Genomic DNA, 24,154 nt, shown 5'->3' on the forward strand with positions numbered 1-24,154 from the left:
AAGGATATCAAGGTCAGATTTATCTTAGTGACAGGGCAGCCTTCTTCTGCAGTCCCCTATCTCCTTCATTTCAACTCATTTTGAAATTTTAAAGACATATACCTAGATACTTTAAGGCAGTGTGAAAAATGTGCAATAAGAATATTAGTGATGTGAGTAAGAGGAGGGGGTACAGAAGGAAGGACTTTCACTTATAGCTGCTATAGTAGAAGGTGGCTTCAGGAAGGAAAAGGCTTAGGATTTCCACAAAAAGTTCACAGAAACAGTGAACTATGGGAACAAAGAAAAAAGAAAATGGAAATGAGTAGGAAAGTTTAAGAGAAAAAGACCGTGTATAAGGTTTTGGAGGAAAGGTCTTAGGAAGTTGAGATTAAAGAGAAAGAGACTAGTGATTGAACAAACCACAAGGAAGAGGACTGCAGCAAACGTTTTGGGGTCTGACCAATAGTCACATTTTGTGCATGTTTTCTTATTTATATTGTTTTTAAAAAGAAACTAAAGAAGATTAATATTCATTATAGACTGCATAAGGCAACACCAATTGTTTTTCCAAAGAGAGAGAGTGAGCACAAGTAGAACAGAGGGAGACAATCCTAAGGAGGCTCCAAGCCCAGCACTCAACCCAACCCTGAGATCATGACTCAAGCCAAAACCAAGAGTCGACGCTTAACCAACAGCCACCCAAGGGCCCCCAACAACAAATATTTAAGAAAAATAAAGCAGAAACCAAATGCTTTTCAAGTAAATTTCAATCAAATACCCAACAGAAGTCACATTGAGTGACCCATGACTGTTATCTTCACAAAGTCTACTCTAGACGTCATCTTGAGAAAAGCTTGGAGATATTCAAAGGGCCTTCACTAGGTATGAAAGGCCATAATCAGAAGCGTCACAAAATCTGAAAGAATGGATATAAAATTTAGGCAATTATTTTATTGTTAAAAATAAAGTCAGGGGGAAAAATAAAACTGGTTAATGGGAATTTCTTCCAGAATAAACAATGTCTTTTTGTAATTCCTTTTTGACGGCAACTGGGAGAAAAAATATTTCATCCTCCAAAAGGAATTTGAATCAGATTTGAGACAAACTCAAAGAACTTTATGCATCAATTTTAGAATGTCACATACACAGACAGGGACATTTTCCAGCTTTTGTTCCTTGCCATGTTACCATCACCTAGAACAATGCCTGGCATGTAATAGTCATTAAGTATGTAGTATGTGAGTAAATGTTCGATCTCTCTGTCCAACTGTCTTTCACATCCAAACCCGTAAAACCAATCCAAACTAACCCAAGAGAATGCCAACTCTTTCCCTAACCCAGGTGAAAATGTTAAAAGAGCCATTGTTAAGACAAAGGGAAAGCAGGCTCTTTGAACAAGAGCATTATTAGATTATTATAATTATTTAAAATGCCTATGAATGTGAGATTTTTTTTCATGTGATTCTGCAAGTGGTAAATGAAATCAGACAATGGAAAGGAAGGGAGGGAAGAAGGACAGAACAATATGTGGTTATAAACAGCTAAGCAAAGTGATTTCTCTACCTTTGATACTTATTAGCATAGTATATTTTTAATTTTTAATATTTAACTTGGAAAAATAATATTTTAGCACTTTTGTCATCAGGATCAAAGACTAAAATAATACCCATGAAGCAAACTTTAGAAGTCCTACAATTACAATTGTTCTGATAATATTTCTGATAAATATTTACTGTGCATGTAGAGGGCTTTGTAAAAAGTATGCCAATATTTCATTATCTTCATAATCTGAATCTTGATCCAAATCTAAAATACATTTTCCACTGATGCACTGACAAGATGAAAAAGAAACTCAAACTGCAGTAACATTAAATATTTCCTTTGGATTATATAAAGTTAGGTGTCTTTAACACCAATTTTCTACCTTTCATTATAATTTAGAAAATTCTTCAAACGTGGTATCTTATTACAACTAGAATACAACTCCACTAATAAAAACAGATACAGAAGAGGACTGCTACATATCTATTTCCAAATGTGTCATCCAAGTTTGACATAATATACATAATTATATTGGAATTAAGACATTTATTTCCTTTTTATAAAGTTCTTTCTTTTGATTTTTAATAGTTTTGAATAATTATCCCAATTCTGCCTCAGGTACAGCTGTGGGAGATTTAAAAACCTTTATGGTACCCTTTTTTCTGTGCCAGTTTCACCCCCAAAATAAATGATAATCCACCATTCCTTCAAGAAAGACCCCTTCTATCTGAAGGAAGGGCTCGAATGCCACGACCAAAAACTATTTTCAAGCTCCTGGCATTAAGGTCCAAAGGAAAGAGAAATGAATCCATAGAGATATCTACGTATAGTTAAAGTAGTCATCTACATAACTTTACATTATGCTAGAGTTCATAAAATACCACAGACTTTCTATTAAAACTTCATTAAGCAATTCTCTGAAACAAAACTAAAGTCCTTTGAATACAACTTAAAAATAGCAAAGTCACCTCTATTTGTGCTGCAAACTGTGCTTTCTCCTTGTCTCTTCGCTCCATGCACCGCTTCGCTTCCTCTAACTCAGAGGCCATTGCGCTGAAGTTCAGCTGCACCCTCAAATCTGACATCTGCTTCTCCAGATTCTCTTTTTCCTGCTCAACCCCTTGAAAGAGAAAAATGTAAAGCTTGATTGTTGTTCTTTATTCACAGGAGAACGTATTTTCAAATGGTACAAAGCCTTGATGTTCTAATATTCCAGCTAACATAACCCACTTATTAACACTGTCACTCAACAGACTTTTCAGAATTTGCCAGCCTATTGTTTCAAGTCTCACTCAGTATTCTAAAATATATACACTGATGTGTTATCCAATATTATTCTATGTTGATACTAAAACTTGAAATGTTATCGGATTTCTAGTACAATTGAGCTCAGGAAAATCCTACATATTTTTCCTTTGGCTTTCATTAAATCTCTACCTTCAAATTCTAACACACAAATACTAAAAGAATGTTCACTTAAGTTATACATTAGCTGAAAGTTACTGAAGTTCACACACAAAATAATTCTTTCTTGCAAAAGAAACAAATGATACTGTTAAATCTCTGTGTATGATCACTAACTAACTTACTAATTCTGGAGACTACCGCCTGAAATTATATCACTGAACAATACAGACAGACTTAGTATTTAATTCAACATACTTGGTCTGTGATGCACAGGACACTGTAATATCATCTTCTTCAAACATAAATTACACAAAAACCTTTTCTCAATAACCTTACACTCTAAGAATAGAAATAAGATATATAAACCACATCCTTAAGTCTAAGATGCCAAAAATTGGAACATGTGTTATCAATTTAACTGTTTTTCTACTAGTTTCCTTTCCAGGAAAGGAAAAGAAGGAAACACTAGCAAATTAAATTTACACATCATTCATAAGACACATGTGAACTTAGATACCAAAGTGTTCAAAATTGTACATCATGGACATACATGGGTGGAAAATACATAGGCATTTTAATAGCATGATAAAAGCAATGACAGATACTATACAGATATTTTATAGATACAGTTATCATACAGAAATAGTACAAAGGATAGAGTGATTAACTCTATCTTGATGAAAAACTCAGGTAGAAAGACATAGAAAGTAAGTTAGATTTAAGGAATTCATACACAATGTCACCAAGCAAAGGAGATGGGGAGCTGGGGTGATAATTCAGGGAAAGGAAGCAGCATAAGGCACAGAGGTACAATACTGGATTTAGTTTTCAGATAATTGCACTCAGCACTTCCACATAGCTACCACATATGAGGGAAGGAAGAGGGACAGTGAGCAAGGTGTTTACACATTGCTAGGGAGCTTAGAAATTATCTTATAGACTAGGAGTTAGCACATATTTTCTGTAAACGGTCAGATGGTAAATATTTTAGCCTTATGATCTCTGTCACAACTACTCAACTCTGCCGTTGCATTGCGCAAGTAACCTAGACAGTGAATAAATGAATGGGAACAGCTGTATTCCAATAAAGCTTATTTACAAGTCTGGATTTGACCCTTGGGCCGTACTCTGCAAAGTCCTGCTCAGTTTTGAACCTGAAAATAGGCATATTTGTTTATGTGTAAAAGTATTTATTCATTTTACAAATACATATTGTAAATTTTATATTTAGATAGGTATAAATAGGCATATATGTGTGCATATAATATATATCCTTAGAGTGTCTATCTTAATATATAGACATATATTTCAGGATATATATTAGAGTATCTACAAAGTAATAGGAAGATATATTATACAAAATATGGAGATATTAATACATATGAATACATGTATAAATACATATACATAATTTGTGAAACATGTTTAATGTAGAAACATAGTAATTTGATAAGTTTCATAATCTAGATGCACATAAAATAGTATGGATATATATAAATATATACTTAGGCACACATACATACATATATAATGAAACATTTAGCAAAATTAAAATACTCAAAACGTAAGATATAAAAAAATATTGTGTCACAAACACTCTCCTCTCACACCCAAAGGATTGTCTCACACACTTCACTTTGAAGAACACTTGCTACAAACATGATGGGTAAGTACAGCATAGCAGTTCAGAATTCAGGTTTGGGGAGAAAAAGATTCAGGTCTGTTACTTCCCTGAATGATGACCTTAGGCAATCTCTTTGTTCTTCAGTCTTTTTTTTTTTTTCCCTAACTCATTCAAATGAGAATAAGACTAGTACCCTTCTTATAGTGTAGTTCTTAGAACTTAGAACTGAAGGTCTAAGAACTAATGAATAGAAAAATGCTGTATATATAGTAAGAGCTCAATAACGTACAGCAAAAGGTTTTAAGCAAGAGTAACATGAATGGACTGGAGAAAAATAACTATCATATGATATCCCTGATATGAGGAAGTAGAGATGCAACGTGGGGGAGTCTGGGGGGGTAGGAAAAGAACAAATGAAACAAGATGGGATCGGGAGGGAGACAAACCATAAGAGACTCTTAATGTCACAAAACAAACTGAGGGGGGCCAGGGGGAGGAGGGTAGGAAGAGGGTGGTGGAGTTATGGACGTTGGGGAGGGTATGTGCTATGGTGAGTGCTATGAAGTGTGTAAACCCGGCGATTCACAGACCTACTCCTGGGGCTAATACTACAATATATTTTTATAAAAAAAAAATTTTTTTAAAGAGTGACATGAATGGTTTGTGGCTTAGAAAGCACCCCTTTAGTAGCAGCAGTATCAAAGACAGATCACAGAGGAACCAGAATAAGTTAAGAGAGTAATACAAAGGAGACAAAGCATGCCTAAACTGGAACAGTGGGAATAAAAAAGAAGATGCGCCAAATTCAAGAAATACCAAGATCTATAAATAGGCAAGGACGAAGCAAACGGAGGAGAGAAGGAATAATTTCTGATGTTCTTTGTAAGCAAGTCTTGGCTATTTGGATAAAGGATGGTGGCACAAACTGAAACAGGAAATAAAAACAGTTTTTGAGGAAAGGATCTGTTGACTGGTGCATTCTGTGGAATAGCACATAGAGATGTCCAATGAGAGACTCCAACTGGGGGGCTAAAAATTAGTGGACTTAAGATTTCATTACAGGTGACAGCTAAACCATAAGATTTAAATAACAACCTCTAGGGAGAAATATTAAGTGAGAAACCCCATAAAGATGATTCTAGACAACACCCAGCATTTAAAAGACAAGCTGTAAACAAACAGAAAAGATTCAAACGATTCAAAACTAATCAAAAGATTCAAAACAGAAAAGATTCAAACTCAGAAGAACCAGGAAAGAGTAGAAACATGGAAGTCAGTTAAAGAGTTCCAAGAAGCAAGAGGAAAAAACTGGGATCAAGTTAAGAAAAGTAATAGCATGATTCCTTTGACTTTGACTCAAAAGACTACTAGTGAAGTAAGGTCAATTTCATTTTTTATTTTTTCAAAGATTTATTTATCTGAGAGAGAGAGAGAGAGAGAGAGAGAGAGAACAAGCAGGGGGAGTGGCAGTGGGAGAAGCAGACTCCCCGTAGAGCAGGCAGCCCAATGCAGGGCTAGATCCTAGGACCCTGGGATCATGACCTGAGCCAAAGGAAGACTAACTGACTGAGCCACCTGGGTGCCCCAGCAAAGTCAATTTTAAAAACAGATGTGGGGGGTGCCTGGGTGGCTCAGTGGGTTAAAGCCTCTGCCTTCAGCTCAGGTCATGGTCTCAGGGTCCTGGGATCGAGCCCCGCATCGGGCTCTCTGCTCAGTGGGGAGACTGCTTCCTCCTCTCTCTCTCTGCCTACCTCTCTGCCTACTTGTGATCTCTGTCTGTCAAATAAATAAATAAAATCTTTAAAAAATAATAATAAATAAATAAATAAAAACAGATGTGGACAGACACATGAAAAAGTGCTCCATATCACTCGGCATCAGGGAAATACAAATCAAAACCACAATGAGATACCACCTCACACCAGTCAGAATGGCTAAAATCAACAAGTCCGGAAATGACAGATGCTGGCGAGGATGCGGAGAGAGGGGAACCCTCCTACATTGTTGGTGGGAATGCAAGCTGGTGCAACCACTCTGGAAAACAGCATGGAGGTTCCTCAAAATGTTGAAAATAGAACTACCCTATGACCCAGCAATTGCACTGCTGGGTATTTACCCTAAAGATACAAACGTAGTGATCCGAAGGGGCACGTGCACCCGAATGTTTATAGCAGCAATGTCTACAATAGCCAAACTATGGAAAGAACCTAGATGTCCATCAACAGACGAATGGATAAAGAAGATGTGGTATATATATACAATGGAATACTATGCAGCCATCAAAAGAAATGAAATCTTGCCATTTGCGACAACTTGGATGGAACTAGAGGGTATCATGCTTAGCGAAATAAGTCAATCGGAGAAAGACAACTATCATATGATCTCCCTGATATGAGGGAGAGGAGATGCAACATGGGGGGTTAATGTGGTAGGAGAAGAGTAAATGAAACAAGTTGGGATTGGGAGGGAGACAAACCATAAGTGACTCTTAATCTCACAAAACAAACTGAGGGTTGCTGGGCAGAGGGGGGTTGGGGGGGGGTTATGGACATTGGGTAGGGTATGTGCTATGGTGAGTGCTGTGAAGTTTGTAAACGTGGAGATTCACAGACCTGTACCCCTGGGGGAAAAAATATATATATATATATATGTTTATAAAAAATAAAATTATAAAAAAAAAAAAAAAAAAAACAGATGTGGAAGTTACTTTGCAACCAGTGGAGGAACAAACAGAAATCAGAGTGACTACGAGTGTGATTTCTTATGCAGATTCAAAAAAAAAAAAAAAAAAAATACAGGTATTCATAAAGATGAAAATTTTAGAACATTAAGAGAAGGTGAAGAAGTTCATTATCATATTGATATGAGACCTTCCAGATATTTTTAAACCTTGTAAGTAGTTAAGGAAAGTGACATTCTTCTAGTCTTCAAAGACTTACACCAAGAATAACTAGATTTTTTATAAGGAAAGAAAACATGTAACAAATGTACCACAGTCTTTTTCAAAACAAAATAAGTGTTAAGTGTTACATAAGTCTTATGTGCATCTCTATGAAAATTTGATGAATAATCAAAAAACTTGGGATTTTACTTTTAAAAATAAATTTTAAAATATTTGATGTCAAAATATATTTCAGTTATATCACATGAAACTTAAGTGAACTTAATGGCATGCAATTATGTTAGGATAGGTATGCCAGAATTTGCCTAGTGAATATTTTCTAGCAATGTGGAAATTCTAACTTAGGCAACATACTGAGTTATGTGTGGGGAATCTGAGAAAATATTTATCTTTCCTGATTTTGATAGTACACCAAATGCTCACAAGAGTTTCTCCAATAATTCAGATATTTGAGTAGGAAGCTTCCTTATGGAAATAATTTATAAGCTGAGCAATCTGCACTAGTCTATTAGAAACCATTATAAAATTTCAATATTACTATTTCTGTTACAAGTAAACTTCCAAAAAGAAATACATCTAGACTCATTAAATTCCACAACCTAAATGAATACCACCACTAAAAAGGTATTCTAATATTTCTCGAACACAAAATATTCTTAATCTACATAAGAAAAAGCCGGTCATATGGTTCATAACCACTTTTGCCAGATGATTAATTTCTGTCACAGATCTTGATCACAAAAAAGACAGGATCTCAATTTTAATTGTATATATTTCATATTGGGATAAAAGAAAATGAAAACATAGGTAGGGATACTTCCAATTTAAGTACAAGGAGAAGTACACACACACATTTAGGCATGGAAATAAGCAGCTAGAAAAAATTCCACTACTAGCTTTGCTGGCTCTTTCTAGGAGAAAGCCCCCATGAGATAAATATGTCTGAAATGTGTTTAAAAATAAAGCAGAAGAGAGATTAAAATTGGATGTTAATATCAGCAATGAACAAGTTAAGTCTGAAATTAAAAACATAATACCATTTACATTTGCATCCAAAGAAAATACTTAAATGTAAATTTAACAAAATCTGTATGACAAAAACTATAAAACTCTGATGAAAGAAATCATGGAAATAAATGGAGAGACAGTTCATGTTCATGGATAGGAAGACACAATGCTGCCAAATGTCAGTTCTTCCCAGCCTGATCTACATATTCAACGCAATCCCAATCAAAATCCCAGCAAGTTATTTTGTAAATATCAACAAACTAATCCTAAAAATATATGGAGAGGTGAAGGATCCAGAACAGCCAATGCAATACGAAGGAGAAGGACAAAGCTGGAAGACTAACACTACCCAACTTCAAGACATACCATAACGCTACAATAATCAAGAGTGTAGTAAGAACAACAACAACAAAAAATAGACAAATACATCAATGAAACAGAACAGAGGCCCAGAGATAAACCAACATCAAAGCAGTCAACTGATCTCTGACAAAGTAGCAAAGACAATACAGTAGAGAAAATGTTTTCAACAAATAGGGCTGAACAACTGGACACCCACATGCAAAAAAAAAAAAAAAAAAAAAATCTAGATACAGAATTCTGGGCATGGAAATAAGAATTCCTTTTACAGGAGTTAATTCAAAATGGATCGCAGACCCAAATATAAAACACAAAATTACAAAACTTTTAGAAGACAGGCAAAGTTGTGGATGACCTTGAGTCTGATGATGACTTTTCAGGTAGAAGAGCAGAATTATCACCCATGAAAGAAATAACTGATAACCTGAACTTCATTAAAATTAAAACTTCTCAGTTCTGCAAAAGACACAGTCAAGAGAATGAAAAGACAAGCTACAGACTGAGAAATTATTTGCAAAGACATAGGCTGTTATCTAAAATATCAAGAGGACTCTTAAAATTCAACAAGAAGCCAACCAACTATAAAATGAGCCAAAGACCTTAATGAATATCTCATTGAAGAAGATATACAGGTGAAAAATATGCATAATAAAAGATGCTCCACATCATATGTCATCAGGGAAATGTAAATTAAAACAAGATACCAGGGGAACCTGGGTGGCTCAGTCCTTAAGCGTCAGCCTTCGGCTCAGGTCATGATCTCGGCCCTGAGCGCACATTGGACTCCCTGCTCAGAGGGAAGCCTGCTTCTCCTTCTCCCACAACCTCTCCCTCTCCTACTCCCCCTGCTCCCACTCCTCACTGTGTCTCTCTCTGTCAAATACATACATACATATATACATACATACATAAATAAATAAAAAGATACTATTACAAACCTATTAGATTAGCCAAAATCCAGAACACTTAACAACTGCAAATACTGACAAAAATGTGGAACAACAGGAACTCTCATTCATTGCTGGTGGGAATGAAGAAATGATACAGCCACTTTGAAAGACAGTTTGAAGGATTCTTACAAAACTAAATAAACTCTGACCATACAATCCAGCAATCATGTTCTTTGGTATTTACTCAAAGTAAATGAAAACTTCTGTCCGTACAAAAACTTATATACGGATGTTTGGTTTATAGCAACTTTACTCATAATTGCCAAAATTTGGAAGCAACCAAGTGGTCTTCAGTAGGTGAATAGATAAATAAACTGTGGTACGTTCAGACAATGCCAAAAAAAAAAAAAAAAAAAAAAAAGAGGGAGAGAGACAGAACTACCAAGCCATGAAAAGACATGGAGGAAGCTTAAAGATATATTATAATGAAAGAAGCCAATCTGAAACACTGTATGATTCAACTCTATTAGATTCTGGAAAAGGCAAAACTATGGTAACAGTAGAAAGATCTGGTTGCCAGTGGTTAGAGGGGAGAGGGGGATGAAAAAGTGGAGCACAAGGGAATTTTAAGACAGGGAAATTACTCTATGATACTGTAATGGTCCCTAAATTTCATTTATACATTGCCCTATCCCACAGAATACACAACACCAAGAATGAATCCTAATGCAAACGATGGACTTCAAATGACAATGATATGTCAAGGGTACGTACACATCAGTTATAACAAACATACTTCCAGTGAGAGGAATTTGATCATAGGGGAGGCTACGCATGTGTGGAACAGGGGGCAAAGAGAATAATTTCAGTACCTTCTGCTCAATACTGCTATAAACACAAATCTAAAAGATAAGGTCTGAAAAAATATCGATGCTAAATTATGATTAGCTTATTGAATAACTTTGTTTTAGATCAAGAAATAAGATGATGAGAGCACAATGTATGAAATGCAATTCTGAAAATGGGAAGTATTAAAGAAAGATTTAAAAAAAAAAAACCCACACATTTACAAATCAGAATTATACCTCTCCTAAACCTCCAGTCATCTCCTTGTTCATCCTGAAGGTTCAACTGTTGCTTGGACATCTGAGATACTTGAGGTTGTAAACCTTTTCGATCACCTTCTGCTTTCATAAGTTGTGTACGGAGCTCTTCCACCTAAATACATACAGTCAAAAATGACACTTCTATCAGTTTTAAATGCAGGAAAAGAATAACTGAACTTACAAATTATTTCAAATTATTTTTCTAGGGAAAAATATTACTTCTAACGGGCTATTGTCAGCCCAAGTTGAAGCCAAGTTAATCTCCTTGTTATGCCAAGCACAGTGGAATAGTCTCTTGCTCTATTTCTTTACTCCTCCCATTCCTTCCACAAAGAATGAATGTCTTTTCCCCTTCTGTTTCTACTGAGACAAAGAATTTGACACCAAAGGGGAAAAAAAATCCTTTATTGTGAACTCAGTCCACTCTACTACTATTAACCCAAGCACCCCCATAACTGTTTTTCTACTTTTCACTCCTTCTCTATGAATATGGTCTATCTATTGATAAACTCAAGTGAAAAGATCACAATTTAGCATATTTTAACATCAAAGTACTGTTCAAAATAAGAAATAAATGCTGCTGAATAAACCATAAACTCCTTGAGGTCAGTGACTATGTCATTCATCTCTGTTTCTAAAAACTAGCAAATTGCCTAGCACATTTCAGATATGTCCCCAGGAACCATTAAACAAATTAGGAGTCTCAAAAAGACTCAGTTAAAGTCACAATGACAACCTTTACACAGTAAACTTTACTTCAAAAGATGAGATCAGAAATCACCGCAAGTCAGAGTTCAGGAAAAAAAAAATTAGAGTGGAAAGGGCTACAAATATAAACTTTCAAAAATGAAAGTTCAGACTTTGTATGAATGGCTGCAGAACAAAGCCAGTGAACATTTTTAAAGGTTTTGCAAAAAAGGTAATATGGTGAATTTTCAGCACTAATTGTCAAAATGTTTAAGCATCTATGATGCCTGACATCTTTGCCTACCTAGCAGACTACATAGCGAGTTATGTAAGCCACACCTCAGAACAGAGAAAGGTAGGAGTGCGGTTTATATTAAACACAGGCAGAGAGGCAGTTAGAAACCTATATGCCCTTATCCAATATATGTATGTAAGTTACTGAGGTTTAAATAGCAGAAGCACCAAACTCTCATTATAGGCTAATGGGTTACAAAATGTTATGCTTTAAAATTAAGCTTTATCTTTGGTTAAAAGGGACAGGTAGCATCTTGAAAACATAAATATAAGATAGTGCAAAGTAACTTGAATATGTAAAGGTCTGTTTCATGTATTTTATTTCTTCCTTCACTCTCCAATGCCTCCTTGAATAAAATTAAGCCCCTGGGAAAATTTTATCTTACACATCCACTCTCATTTTTACACTGGTTATGCTAAGAGAGAGAAATCCTAAATTGGAGCAGCAATCAGCAAGACACACTAGCACAGTGGGAACTTGGTCCGTGTTTTGTACCAGCTTGTTCTGACTCATCCTGAAAGGATTTCATCCTTTGCTTATGTGTTTTAATATACATTCCTTAGGAGAAAAAAAAAATTCTAGACCTTCGTGGGTTTTTTCTACCTTTCACAAAGACATTTAACAGAAAAGGAGACTCAATCCTGATTTAATTTAAAAGCAGATTATCATAGCTTGCATAGACTTACCTGATGCAGAAGTGTTTCTCTGCTGCCTTCTGACTGATTCAATAACCTTCGGGATACCTCTAATTCCTGTTCAAGCTAAAGTTTCAACAAAGGATAAAGAAAAATATCCAGTGGAGCAGAAAATAACTAAATTATTATGGGCATAGTTTAAGAGGAGAAAACTGGAGAATTTTTCAGAAGATATTTACAGCTAATATGAAAAAATATCTTGCTATCAAAACATCAATGTCTCCATGAAAAAGTTATTTGCATAACAAGAAGTGAACCAGACGAGACCTCAGGGGGTCAGTTCCATCTCAACTATGACACTCTTTTCCTTAAGTCTCCTTTCTGTCATCTCTAAGATAAGGACTTTATATTAGACAGTCTCCGAGATTCTTTCTAGTTCTAAATCATTGTAATCTAAATTCCAAAGCAATTTTGTCCTTTGGTACATGTAATGTCATATGAACTGAATTAGAATAAAACTTGAAGGACCCCATGACTAAAGTATATTTCATCCAACTGGTGATTTTGTATATTCTTAATATTCCAACATTCCTAATATATTTCCCATTATTCACGACATTCCTAAAATTAAAGACACTTAAGATTTCCTTAATAATATAATCATAAGATAAATATTCACAGAAAATGTGCTAGTTAGATGACCAAACACCTGAAAAGTGTGCATGTGCCTAGCTTACTACAAATTGAAAATATAATGATGTGAAGGGGAGAGGAATATTCCACCACCCTCTCTGTCCTGCCCCAGACATGCCTCTTTGGTGTAAGGATTTTTTTGAGCTGAAGAGAATCAAGACCCAAAAGACTCAGGAAAAGCTTTTTACTTATCCCTTAATTGCATTAAAGAATTTAGAGAGAGAGTCTGTACTAGAAAGAGTGCTATTACAAAGGTAAGTTTTTATATATGATAGACTTATCTGTGAAACAAGGCAAACATTTGTTTACCAAACATTTGCTCTTCTCCTCTTCCTGTGATTTGTCTTTCACTCCTTTGAAGCCCAAGACCCTCTATCCCATTTCCTCAACTCAAAATGGTATATAAGCCTCAACTGCCTGTCGTCCTTTGAGCTCATATTTTTATGCAGCTCCTATAAATACAAAACCAGATTTTTTTTTCTCCTGTTAATCTATTTTATGTCAACTTAATTATTAGACCAGCCAAAGAACCTGGAAGAGTAAAGGGAAATTAATTACTTTTCACCCCTATAGACTGGACATACATTTGTTAAAATTCCTGAGATCACATATGCCAGACGTGTTTGCATCTTTTAACAGTAAGGCTCTTTTGTGAAACCACAAATTTATATTAAGATGTTATTAAGTGCTTAGATTTGTGATAATTATCCTAGGTTATTATTTCACTTGACCAAACTACTACCCATGTATTAGTCCTTTAAATATTGTCCATGGGGTAGTTATGGCAATTGAAGAGTAGCACAGAGGGGCACTGTAGTTCTGGATCGTCCCTGTGCAGACAGTAATATGAATCTATACATGATACAACTTCATAGAACCACATACATGAACAAGTGCACATAAAGTTGGTGCAAACTGCATAAATTCTGTGGATTATACCAAAATCAATTTCTCAGTTTGGATATGGAAAGACAGTTATGCAAAATGTTACCACTGAGGGAAAGTGGTTGAAGGGCACATGTGACCTCTCTCTACATTTTGTCTTGCAACGCCTTATGAATCCATAACTATTTCAAAATACTTTTGAAATTTGGTTATATAGGTTTTTTAAAAAAAATTATACATGTGGCCAATAAAATATCATAATCTAAAAAAAAGTAAAGTATATATAGAATCACAGAAACCACACAAAATACTATCTCACTTGTCTTCTAGTTTCCCTGGAGAAATAAAGAGGGAAGGAATCACACTTCAGTTAAAATATTTTCAAAATCTACCAAAGCCCACACTGGTCATGCTCCCTGGATAGTATCAGCAGCCTCAACTCCTTAAGGGCAAGCATGATGGCCTGACATGACTTGCTTACCATAATGGGAGCATGGAAGCATCAATTAACTAGACATAGGTTGGTGAAATAAAAATCAAGGAGGTAAGGTAGATTTACAGAGTGATACAAAGCAAAGAACATTACATCAGGGGCAAATTTTCATTTTATCATACGTTACCTTGGGCTCATCCTTAAATCTATTCATTTGCAAACTGAGAAGAGTTGGCTGTCCTCTAAAAGCCTAACTCTAACATGGTAGGCTCTATAGATTCACAGACATGAATATATGTCAAAAGTTCCTAATATTTAATGCACCTATTTTCTATGATGAAAATGAATATATTCAAAACACCCACCCTTTAAACAACAGATCTTTCCTAAATAACCCTGCAACAAAATCAAGCTCCCTAAATGTTCCCTGGCAAGGAATGATAAAGTTCAGTTGCCCTCTTAGAAAGGGAGTGGCCAACTGACAAGGTAGCAAATGACCTGTACATGTTTCCCAGAGCAAGCAGCAGAGAACAGCAAGCCATCAAACCAAGCAACTCCCTATCAAAACATAAAGCTTCACTGTGTTCTAATAGATGATATCAGGGACAATTTTCAGGGCACTCAACAAGTATCACTGGCCCCATTTCAAAGAGCATTACTTTTGAAAGATAACTTTCAAAATCTTACTTGACTCTTCTCAGTTTCAGTCTGTTTTATCTTATTTTTCATGACTCCCTCATTTTCATCTGCTTTAGCTTCTTGTTTCTTCAATGCCTAGAAGGAAAGATACGAAAAAGTACATATTATTCCAAAATACACATAAAACCGAAAGACACTATTAGGATTTATTAAGAAAAGGGGGGAAGATGATGATTATGAGTTGTACAACATATACAAAGGAATTACAACCCTCTCATACACTGAAGTCCTAAGAACACAGTGATATTTATTTTTATATATCAAATATAAACAACTTCTTGATCTTTCTAATCAATTTCCACTTAGTTGCACTTTCTCCCATCTTTGGGTATTTTGTTACACATTCAGGGAGTAGAGACAGCTAACAGTTCTCTTGGAAACAAAGCTTACTTCCAGGTGAGATAATGTATAAAAATCATATTATCTATTTAACTATTTAGACATAATAAAAATTAGCTCACTAGTTTTTCAAATTCTGAAAAAAAAATCTTAAGATAGAAACATGATTGTTGCACATGTATTACATATATGATATTTTATTGCTACAAAGAACTGGCTCTTCAAACCATTCCTCACAAAGAGAAAAGAGAGCATTCTTTTCTATATTTGTCTCTCCTTCATGAAATGGAAAAAGAAACTTCAAGAAAATTCGAATTTCAAAGGGTAACCAGAAAAATGGGTTTTTGGGCTCGCTCTACATTAAAACAAAATTAAACTTAAGGAAAAATATATATATTCTTGCAGCAAACTTTCTTGACATTTAAAAGACATTCTCTTTAAGAAAAATTTTGATAATTCTAACATTTAGACTTAGCAAGGTATATGGTCAGAGGACACCCAAATTGAGAAAAGCCAAACGCCAGAGGTCTCCCAACAAGATCTATGGTGCCCAACAGAAAAACGATTTTTAGACAAACAGCAAATGTGTTAAAAACCATTTTGATGCAGAGGCACCTGGGTGGCTCAGTCTGTTAAGCATCTGATTCTTGATTTTTGCTCAAGTCATGACCTCAGGGTGGTGAGATCCAGCTCTGCCTTGGATCTCTGTGCTCAGCAGGGAGTCTGCTAGAAATTCTCTCTCTCCCTCTTCCTCTGCCTGCCTTCCACCCTCATGTGTGCTCTATTAAATAAATAAGTCTTTTAAAAAACTTTTTTTGATGTAAATATGATCAGTCATATTCAACTTCCTTAACTTACATATTCAACAAATAACTCCTAAATGCATTTACTATGTGTCAGGCACAATGCTGAAGCTACTAATATACATGCATATGAAATAACCATGGCCTCCTGTCAGGAAATTACAGCTCCCTCTCCCATGGCTCCAACTCTAATAAAAAGGAATTGAGTAAAAAATCAGAGAGGCATCATCAAAATGAAAAATAATTTTGGTTTGAGTATAGTAATAATATTATAACACTTACAGCATTCACTATGTCCAAGCATTCTTCTTCTTATATATTAAATACATCATATACATTGAACATATACATTTAATCTTTATGATGTGGGAAACAAACACAAAAGAAAAAATTAGATTTGCTTACTACCTACAGCCCACTGACAAGTTCTTGCAACAGGCAGAGTGACATTCCTTTAGGAACCCAGATGCCTCAATGTTAACTCTTTGATAAGAGCAAAAGGCAATCTTTGCTTAACATTACCCTCACCCCCAGGATCCTAGAAGTCTACTTTAACATATAAAAATTCCCTTGAAAAATTCCTTTATCTCTAGCCCCCAAGATATATGTTAGCAATCGTCCTCCAAGCATAGGACCCACTGATACACATCTGAAGGGTCTCATGACTGAGTTTTAACTAAATAGTAATAAATGACCTCTTCCTAACAATAGCTAGCCTCCTCAAGGCCCTGAAAACCTGCCTCCAAAATACCTTGGAGGCTTGTGCCATCCTTAACCTCCTCCCAATTTGAAAGTATATAATTGGGCACTCCTCATAACCCTGGTACAGCTCTTTCTACCATGAGTTCTGTCCCTCTACTTTAATAAAACCACCCTTTTGGGGTGCCTGGGTGGCTCAGTTGGTTGGGTGACTGCCTTCAGCTCCGGTCATGATCCCAAGGTCCTGGAGTCAGGCCCTCATCTGGCTCCTCGCTCAGCGGGGAGCCTGCTTCTCCCTCTCCCTCTACCTGCTACTCGCCTGCTTGTGCTCTGCCAAATAAATAAACAAAATCTTTAAAAAACAAACAAACGAACAACACCCTTTTGCATCGAAGATGTCTCAAGAATTCTGTTTTAGGCATCAGCTCTGAACCCCAACATTTCAAACCACATCATTTCAAACCACAACATTTCAAACCACATCAAACCATATCATTTATAAATCTACAAGTTACCACTAAGCCAATTTTATTAAGAGGGAAAGTGGAGTACAAGTAGTTGAATTGTACTGCTTTTCAGGTAGTTATCAAATGACTTAGATGTTTGATATTTGTCCTTTCTTGTAAGATCCGTGGAATTTGTAATAATATTTAACTCTATATGCTGTAATCTATTCATGGCAGAATGTGTTTATAAATTTTACTTGCACGAGACTACCCTAGAAACCTGAAACTGACTGCAGGCTTATAAAGGGCCTGCAGGTTGACATTATATGGTGTCAGAAGTGGGACCTGAAGGTGATGAACCCGGATGAACTAACAACCCCAGGCATTGTGTACGGTAGTCACTTCAGCCTCTTGCACCCTCTCTGAGTCATCTTTTTCCTTTTGGCATGACTGTTCCTAAATCTCTTTTAAAGGAACTATACCGGGTTCTCCTCATTACCCAAATGACAGCCAGACTTCAGGGGTTTGAGTCTTGACATACGTCTCACAACTAAAGATGGCTGTACCTGACATCTGGTCTTGTACAAACCCTGGAGATTTTTCAATCAAATGAAAAAGAAGTAGCAGACATCAAGGCAGACTACTTCCACCCAATGCAAGTGGATTTCCATGCTGCTTTCCTCAGCCAATGGGCATGTGTAAGAGAATGAAAAGATACAAATATGTTGTTGTTACATTTTTTAATCATTTCATAAAATTTGAACTATTTCACTCCTCAACATCATCATCTCAACCCAGCCCCATTTTGTTTTAAATAAGTTAAACAATTTGGTTATCTTTTCAATATGTGTTCACTGAGCTATAAACCAGCCTGGGCTTTTCCATGGTGGGAGTGGGGGGGTTGTTACAGAGAAGATGTCCTCTAGCAGCTGGTAAGTTTCATCAAACTATAAATAGCCTGATTCTAGATTCAAACTCCTGAGCAGAAGCCACTCCAACTCAAAAGGAGAACTAAGCTCCATTTCCCAGAGGGAAAATATCAAAAAATGTGTGATGTTATGTTAAAAACCACTAAAGTAATTAACACTTATTTTGGTAGATACTTTGAGACTACACAAATATCCTTAATGTTTCACCTACTAATTTTAACTCAAAGCCAGAGCAAAGATAACACTATCAGGTCTTTTTTAGCCTACAAAATTTTCCCCCACCAAACCTTATACACTGATGCCACCAGATTCCTAGTACATTAACTCAGAGGTCAGTGCTCACCAGTATGTAGAACACTAAAACTCTTTGCATTTACCCCCAAGATAACTTGCTTACCCCCCAAAACACTAATAATTGAGCTGGAGTTTATATAAAACTATTATAGATCAATGGCGTACACTCATCAAAGCTACACCAAACACTGGTTATCCTTTTATTCCCTGTCCCCTTACATCTTCTCCATCCTCATTGTTTACCTTCTTTGCACCTTCTGGACCTCCCCCACAGCCTTCTAAATCTCCCTCTCCAGGTTATGCAGAGCAGTTTGCCTCTACTCCAGTACTCAATTTTGAACAGTTATACCTGTAACCACACCCAACACTCCTACTTCCCCAACCCTGTGAAGACTTATCAGTTATCAGAACTCATTCCCCTGAAAGGGCAATGTGAGAAATTATTATTTTCATGCTCATACTAATAGATATTCAATCTTTATTTCTTATAATTAGTATAAATATTAATAATTTTACTTGATAGTAAAGAAACAAAAATCAATAAGCTGAACTTTGATTAAACAAATTGTGTTTTATAACATGGAATTATACCTTATAAAAACATAATTCTTCTGAAAGTCAACTTTTTTAAAAAGCCTAATATCCATATATGAGCTAGTTGAATAAAAGAACCTCTAATTCTTTTGGATACCTCGGAATCTGCAAAAAAAATTTTCCTTCCTCCTCAGTTTCTACCTTCAACATCTGACCTGTTGTTTATAATAACCCTTTTCCAAATATACACTTTTCAATTATAGTTGTACTTTGATGCTCAAAATGTTATTTAATACCTCCCTTTTTTGCTTCTCCTTTTACTCTAAGGATATATGTCTTAGAAAAATTTAGTCAATGAGAACTTAAATTCTATTGTTTTCAGTAGAGAAGCCAAATGAGGTCCTAAGGAGCAGCCTAAAGCAAATTACTATATTTCCACCATTTCATCTCGAAATGTCATTAAGTTTGAACACCATCTCTGCTTCCGACAGATCGTCGGTCAATAAACAAGTAAACACACAGGCAATATTCTAGCCCAGAATACTGAACATATTTTCTACATTACCTAGTTTAAAATAAAAGACAAAGAAAATCTAACTCTTCAGACCTAGTAAATACATATTAATGCGCTTTTAACTTCTAAAAACACAAATAACACTGAAGGAGAAGACTTTAAAAACTAACTGAATCAAAATTACAAGCTTTCTTTAAACCTGAACAATAAACTTTAACTCATATACTATCTTTTTAAGTATATAAGGCTGCACTAGATTTCTTTCCCATTTGATTTAGATAAAACAATGAGAATTATATTAAAACTGACTCAGTAAAAGCAGTTATAAAAAGAGAAAAAAAATCACATGCCAATGAATTTCCATTATTATGTTATTTTGTTTTTTAAAGTTTGTTTTTTTTTTTCCTTAAAAGCAGTTTAGCTATAAAGCTATCATGTGCCCTGCTCCAGGATTCGACTATCTTTTACACGTTTACGATTACAGCAACAACGCTAAGCCTTAATAGTGCATCCCTGGAGCACATTTAAATCTTTAATAACAATAATTTTTCTTCTTTCCCTTAAGTGTGACTATTTCCATTAAAAAGACTAACACATTGAGTATCATACTACTACATTTCTTTAGAGGTAGAGGATTCTGAATTCTCATGGTTAAATATATTTTTAAAAAAAAGCAGCCTTTTCTTCTAGAAAGTAAAGGAGAAAAGGAAGATGTTTGTAGACATCTCATCGGACCATAAAAATTCCCACAACTTTGGCAATAGTCATGTTTATCAAGAGGATCTAAAAACACACTCAAAAATAAAGAATAGGGGTGCCTGGGTGGCTCAGTGGGTTAAAGCCTCTGTCTTTTGCACAGGTCATGGTCTCAGGGTCCTGGGATCGAGTCCCGCGTCGGGCTCTCTGCTCAGTGGGAAGCCTGCTTCCCCCTCTCTCTCTGCCTGCCTCTCTGCTTACTTACGATCTCTCGGTCAAAAAAATAAATAAATAAAATCTTTAAAAAAAATAAAATAAAATAAAGAACAAATAGGGAACTAAAGGCCCTTTGTCCACTGTAAAGGGACCAGCCAGCTTGGGTAAGAATCATGGAGATGGAATGAAAGAGAAGTAGGTCTATGTTAACTCCCACACATGCCACTGAAATTTGGAAGAAAAAAAAAAAAAAAAGATGAACATAAACTATCCTGTCTCATTCTAATCATTGAGCAGTGCTCCAAGTGCATGCCTTTGGTCACAAGGGCAAGAACATGTAGATGACTCACTGGTAAACCAACAGGACTATAGAAAAACAAGTCTGTTCACATGGAACAATAGGTCAGTAACATTACCCTTTAAAAGGTACAAACTTCCAAGTCAGATTTTTTTTCCCAGTAACAAAGAATAAAGTCATGTCACTGAGAATTAGAAAAGTATTGCTCTTACTATATATTATTAAAGACTTGATTTTTTTTTTTTTGAGCAGTTTTAGGTTCATAGCAAAACTGAGAGGGAAGTGGAGTTCCCATATACACCAGTGTCCTCATACCTGCATAACTTCCCCATTATCAACATCCTTCAACAAAGTAGTACACATTTGTTACAACTGATGAACCTACACTGACACAATATAATCACTCATAATGTACGTTAGGGTTCATTTTTGGTGCTGTGTACTCTATGGGTTTGAACCAATCTATAATGACAGGTATCTATCATTACAGTATCATAATATATTTTCATAGTGTATTTTCACTAAAAATCCTGTGCTCTACCTATTCATCCCCTATCTCCTAAATTCTGGCAACTACTAATCTCTTTATTGTCTTTATGGTTTTTCTTTCCCAGAATGTCATATAGTCGGAATCCTATAGTATGTAGTCTTTTCAGATCATTCTTTCACTTAATAATATGCCTGTAAAGTTCCTCTATGCTTTTTCATTGCTTCATAGCTCATTTGACTATATTTTTATAATTAAATTCTTCATGGAGATACAAAATAAAAGTCAGCAAGTATTTTAAGCTTCGCAGTATAATGCAATTCTGATCGGAATTAGACCACATGAACTATAAAGCTAAAAGTTTATATTTATGAATATTAAAAATTTTAAATAGCTTTAAGAACAATTGTCATATTTCAAATCAAGAAAAAACATTATTAAGTACTTAATATGTATACTTAATACTGTAATAAGAAACATATTTGAGATTTTTTTTTAAAAGACAGAAATCTGGTGTCTATTTTCAAAATTATCTTTTGAAAACCTAAATCACAACTCTAAAACCATCAAATATCAATAGAATAATACATATTTTGAAAAGGAATATATATGCATATTGCAGCAGGATTTTATTGCTCACAACTAATACTACTCACTTAAATTAACATAGATTTTATTTCTGTCAAGCTCTGTGAATTTCTAAATTTTGTTTTTTCCTAAATCAAGTTAGAGATTCCTCCCACATGAGAACTAGCTAAAGTCATGGAAAATTTTAGCCTTTAAGTTCATCCAGTTGGGGATTATCTGTGCCAACAAAAACCAAACCAAACAAAACAAAACAAAAAAAGTTTCTTTTCAAGGCAGAAAACAATGCATTCATATTCTAAATCCCTGAACCAATATCTAACTCAAAAGTAGTTAGATTTTACTCAAATTATTCAAAGAAATTTATTTTTCAGCCATAACCAAAGAACAAAAATTCTATACAAACTACCGCAAAAAAAAAAAAAAGTAAATTAAAGTAGAATTGCATGATAAAGGCCAAAGAGAATCCAAATGTGATCATTACCATTATAACACCATACAGATTTTTGGGCTGTCAAAGGGAGAAATCCTAAAAACCTTCTGTCAGTTAAATTATGTATATTTTCCAGATGGAAGTGGTAAGCATATTGTGTGTGGAGTCACAAGATACAACCATTCCTGTTTTTCAAAAGGCAGAGTAATATCAAGTATCATGTAGTTAAGTAAGATTTATCAGTAGTTTAAGTACACTGGTATTACTTCTGATGGCAATTGTAATCCTTAATGATGTTCTTTAAAGATACCTGAGGTTTTGAAACATAAAACTCAAAGTTTCTCTTTGAGAATGGCCCAGATGTCTATTTTTTTTTCTTTTTTGTCTTATGATAAGGTGTTAGTTTTTTCAGGAATCCAAAGAGCTTTTATAGAAACCATTGTGATAGGGTAGAGGGTCACATATTACTGACCAATTTTCCCCAATGAATAGGAAACTTACTGTTTCTACTATGTCCATATTTATGGAGTCTGTGACTGGCTGGGGCACCCTTTGCCAACAAAGCCAACCAAGGTCATGGGTTCAATCACCATGAGAGCCAATTCCTTTTGCTCTGTTCCATGGTCATAGTCTTTACCCTAAACCTTAGCCAAAGGCCACATGGAAGACTAACCAGGCCAGAGACCCTAGATGAATCAGCAAGATCTACCAGGACCATAAAAATAACACAAAAGTAAAAGCCCTATTGACTACTGTCAGGATTTCATTCTTTAAATGTTATGAAATTTGCCAATCTGCAAAACAAAACCTTAATTACTGCCTACAAAGTTGGTTTGCTAAAAAGACACTCAAGTCTTTTGCCTTCTTTAATTCAAAAGCAACAATGGTAATGAGTATTATTCCCTAAAATGCCACTGCTTTTACTGGAACAGACTTTATTTTTATGCAATCTTTTACTTAAGAAAAATCTTGCAAGTAAAGTTAAATGTGAGCCCAGCAAGTGCACTTTCCAGGATTTCCTTCAAAATCAAAAAGCAAAGGCTCTTAGTGGAGGGTCTGTTTTTATCTGAGTGAGTAGTTTCCTCTTTGAAAAAGGACACTCAGAGTTTTATTAGAAACCCCAGAGTAATATGATACTTCATTTGACTTTCTAAATACAGGACCACTGAGTTAGAATTGTTGACAAACAGAAGATCATAGGTAATTACAAAAATTTTATTTAAAATTTCTCGTTTAAAAAAAAATAAGTAAAATAAAATTTCTCAAGTTTTATATGTATTTGAGTAGAATGCCCTTAAATATACAACACCTTTCACTGTTTTAGAGTTAGAGGATGTTATTTTAGGCTTTTGGATTTTTTTTTTCCACTATTTTCTAATCAAAATAAAACCATACCAAGTCAATGAATAAGTCTATCTGGAGCAGAGTGGTCTTTGTTTACACAACATTACTATGCACTCAGTAGTTGCCCAATAAATATTAATTGATAATGATGGAAAAGGGCTTTATAAACAGATGGTCTAGTATAAATTCACTGGAAATGTAGACAGAAACATTACACTCTTCAAGAAAAGCACAAAGTAGAAATTAAACAAGTCCTACACTCAGAAAATCTCAGGCTATTGTCAGGCAGCTGTTCAGTCAACAAGAGCACAGACATTTTTCATCATCATCATAGCATTAGCTACATTAAATGTCTATTTGCATACGCTGCTACACAAAGGGACTCACAC

The 24,154-nt window shown here is 35.1% G+C and overlaps 1 protein-coding gene across 9 annotated transcripts in view; it reads right to left on the reverse strand.

The window, feature by feature from the left end:
* The window catches only part of CEP128 (centrosomal protein 128), a 391,529-nt gene that overhangs the window by 298,791 nt on the left and 68,584 nt on the right, over positions 1 to 24,154 (reverse strand). For 8 of the 9 annotated variants that reach the window (XM_032878542.1, XM_032878539.1, XM_032878538.1 and 5 more), the window contains 4 exons: positions 15,137 to 15,223; positions 12,490 to 12,564; positions 10,801 to 10,933; positions 2,493 to 2,644 (listed from right to left, as the gene is read on the reverse strand). In XM_032878542.1, the coding sequence (XP_032734433.1) occupies positions 2,493 to 2,644; positions 10,801 to 10,933; positions 12,490 to 12,564; positions 15,137 to 15,223 (447 nt within the window). The remainder of the gene's footprint in view (positions 1 to 2,492; positions 2,645 to 10,800; positions 10,934 to 12,489; positions 12,565 to 15,136; positions 15,224 to 24,154) is intronic. The other variant, XM_032878540.1, reaches the window with a different exon arrangement.

Source organism: Lontra canadensis, unplaced genomic scaffold (assembly GCF_010015895.1).
Source record: "Lontra canadensis isolate GAN:19392208 unplaced genomic scaffold, GSC_riverotter_1.0 scaffold64, whole genome shotgun sequence".
Classification (NCBI taxonomy): Eukaryota; Metazoa; Chordata; class Mammalia; order Carnivora; family Mustelidae; genus Lontra; species Lontra canadensis.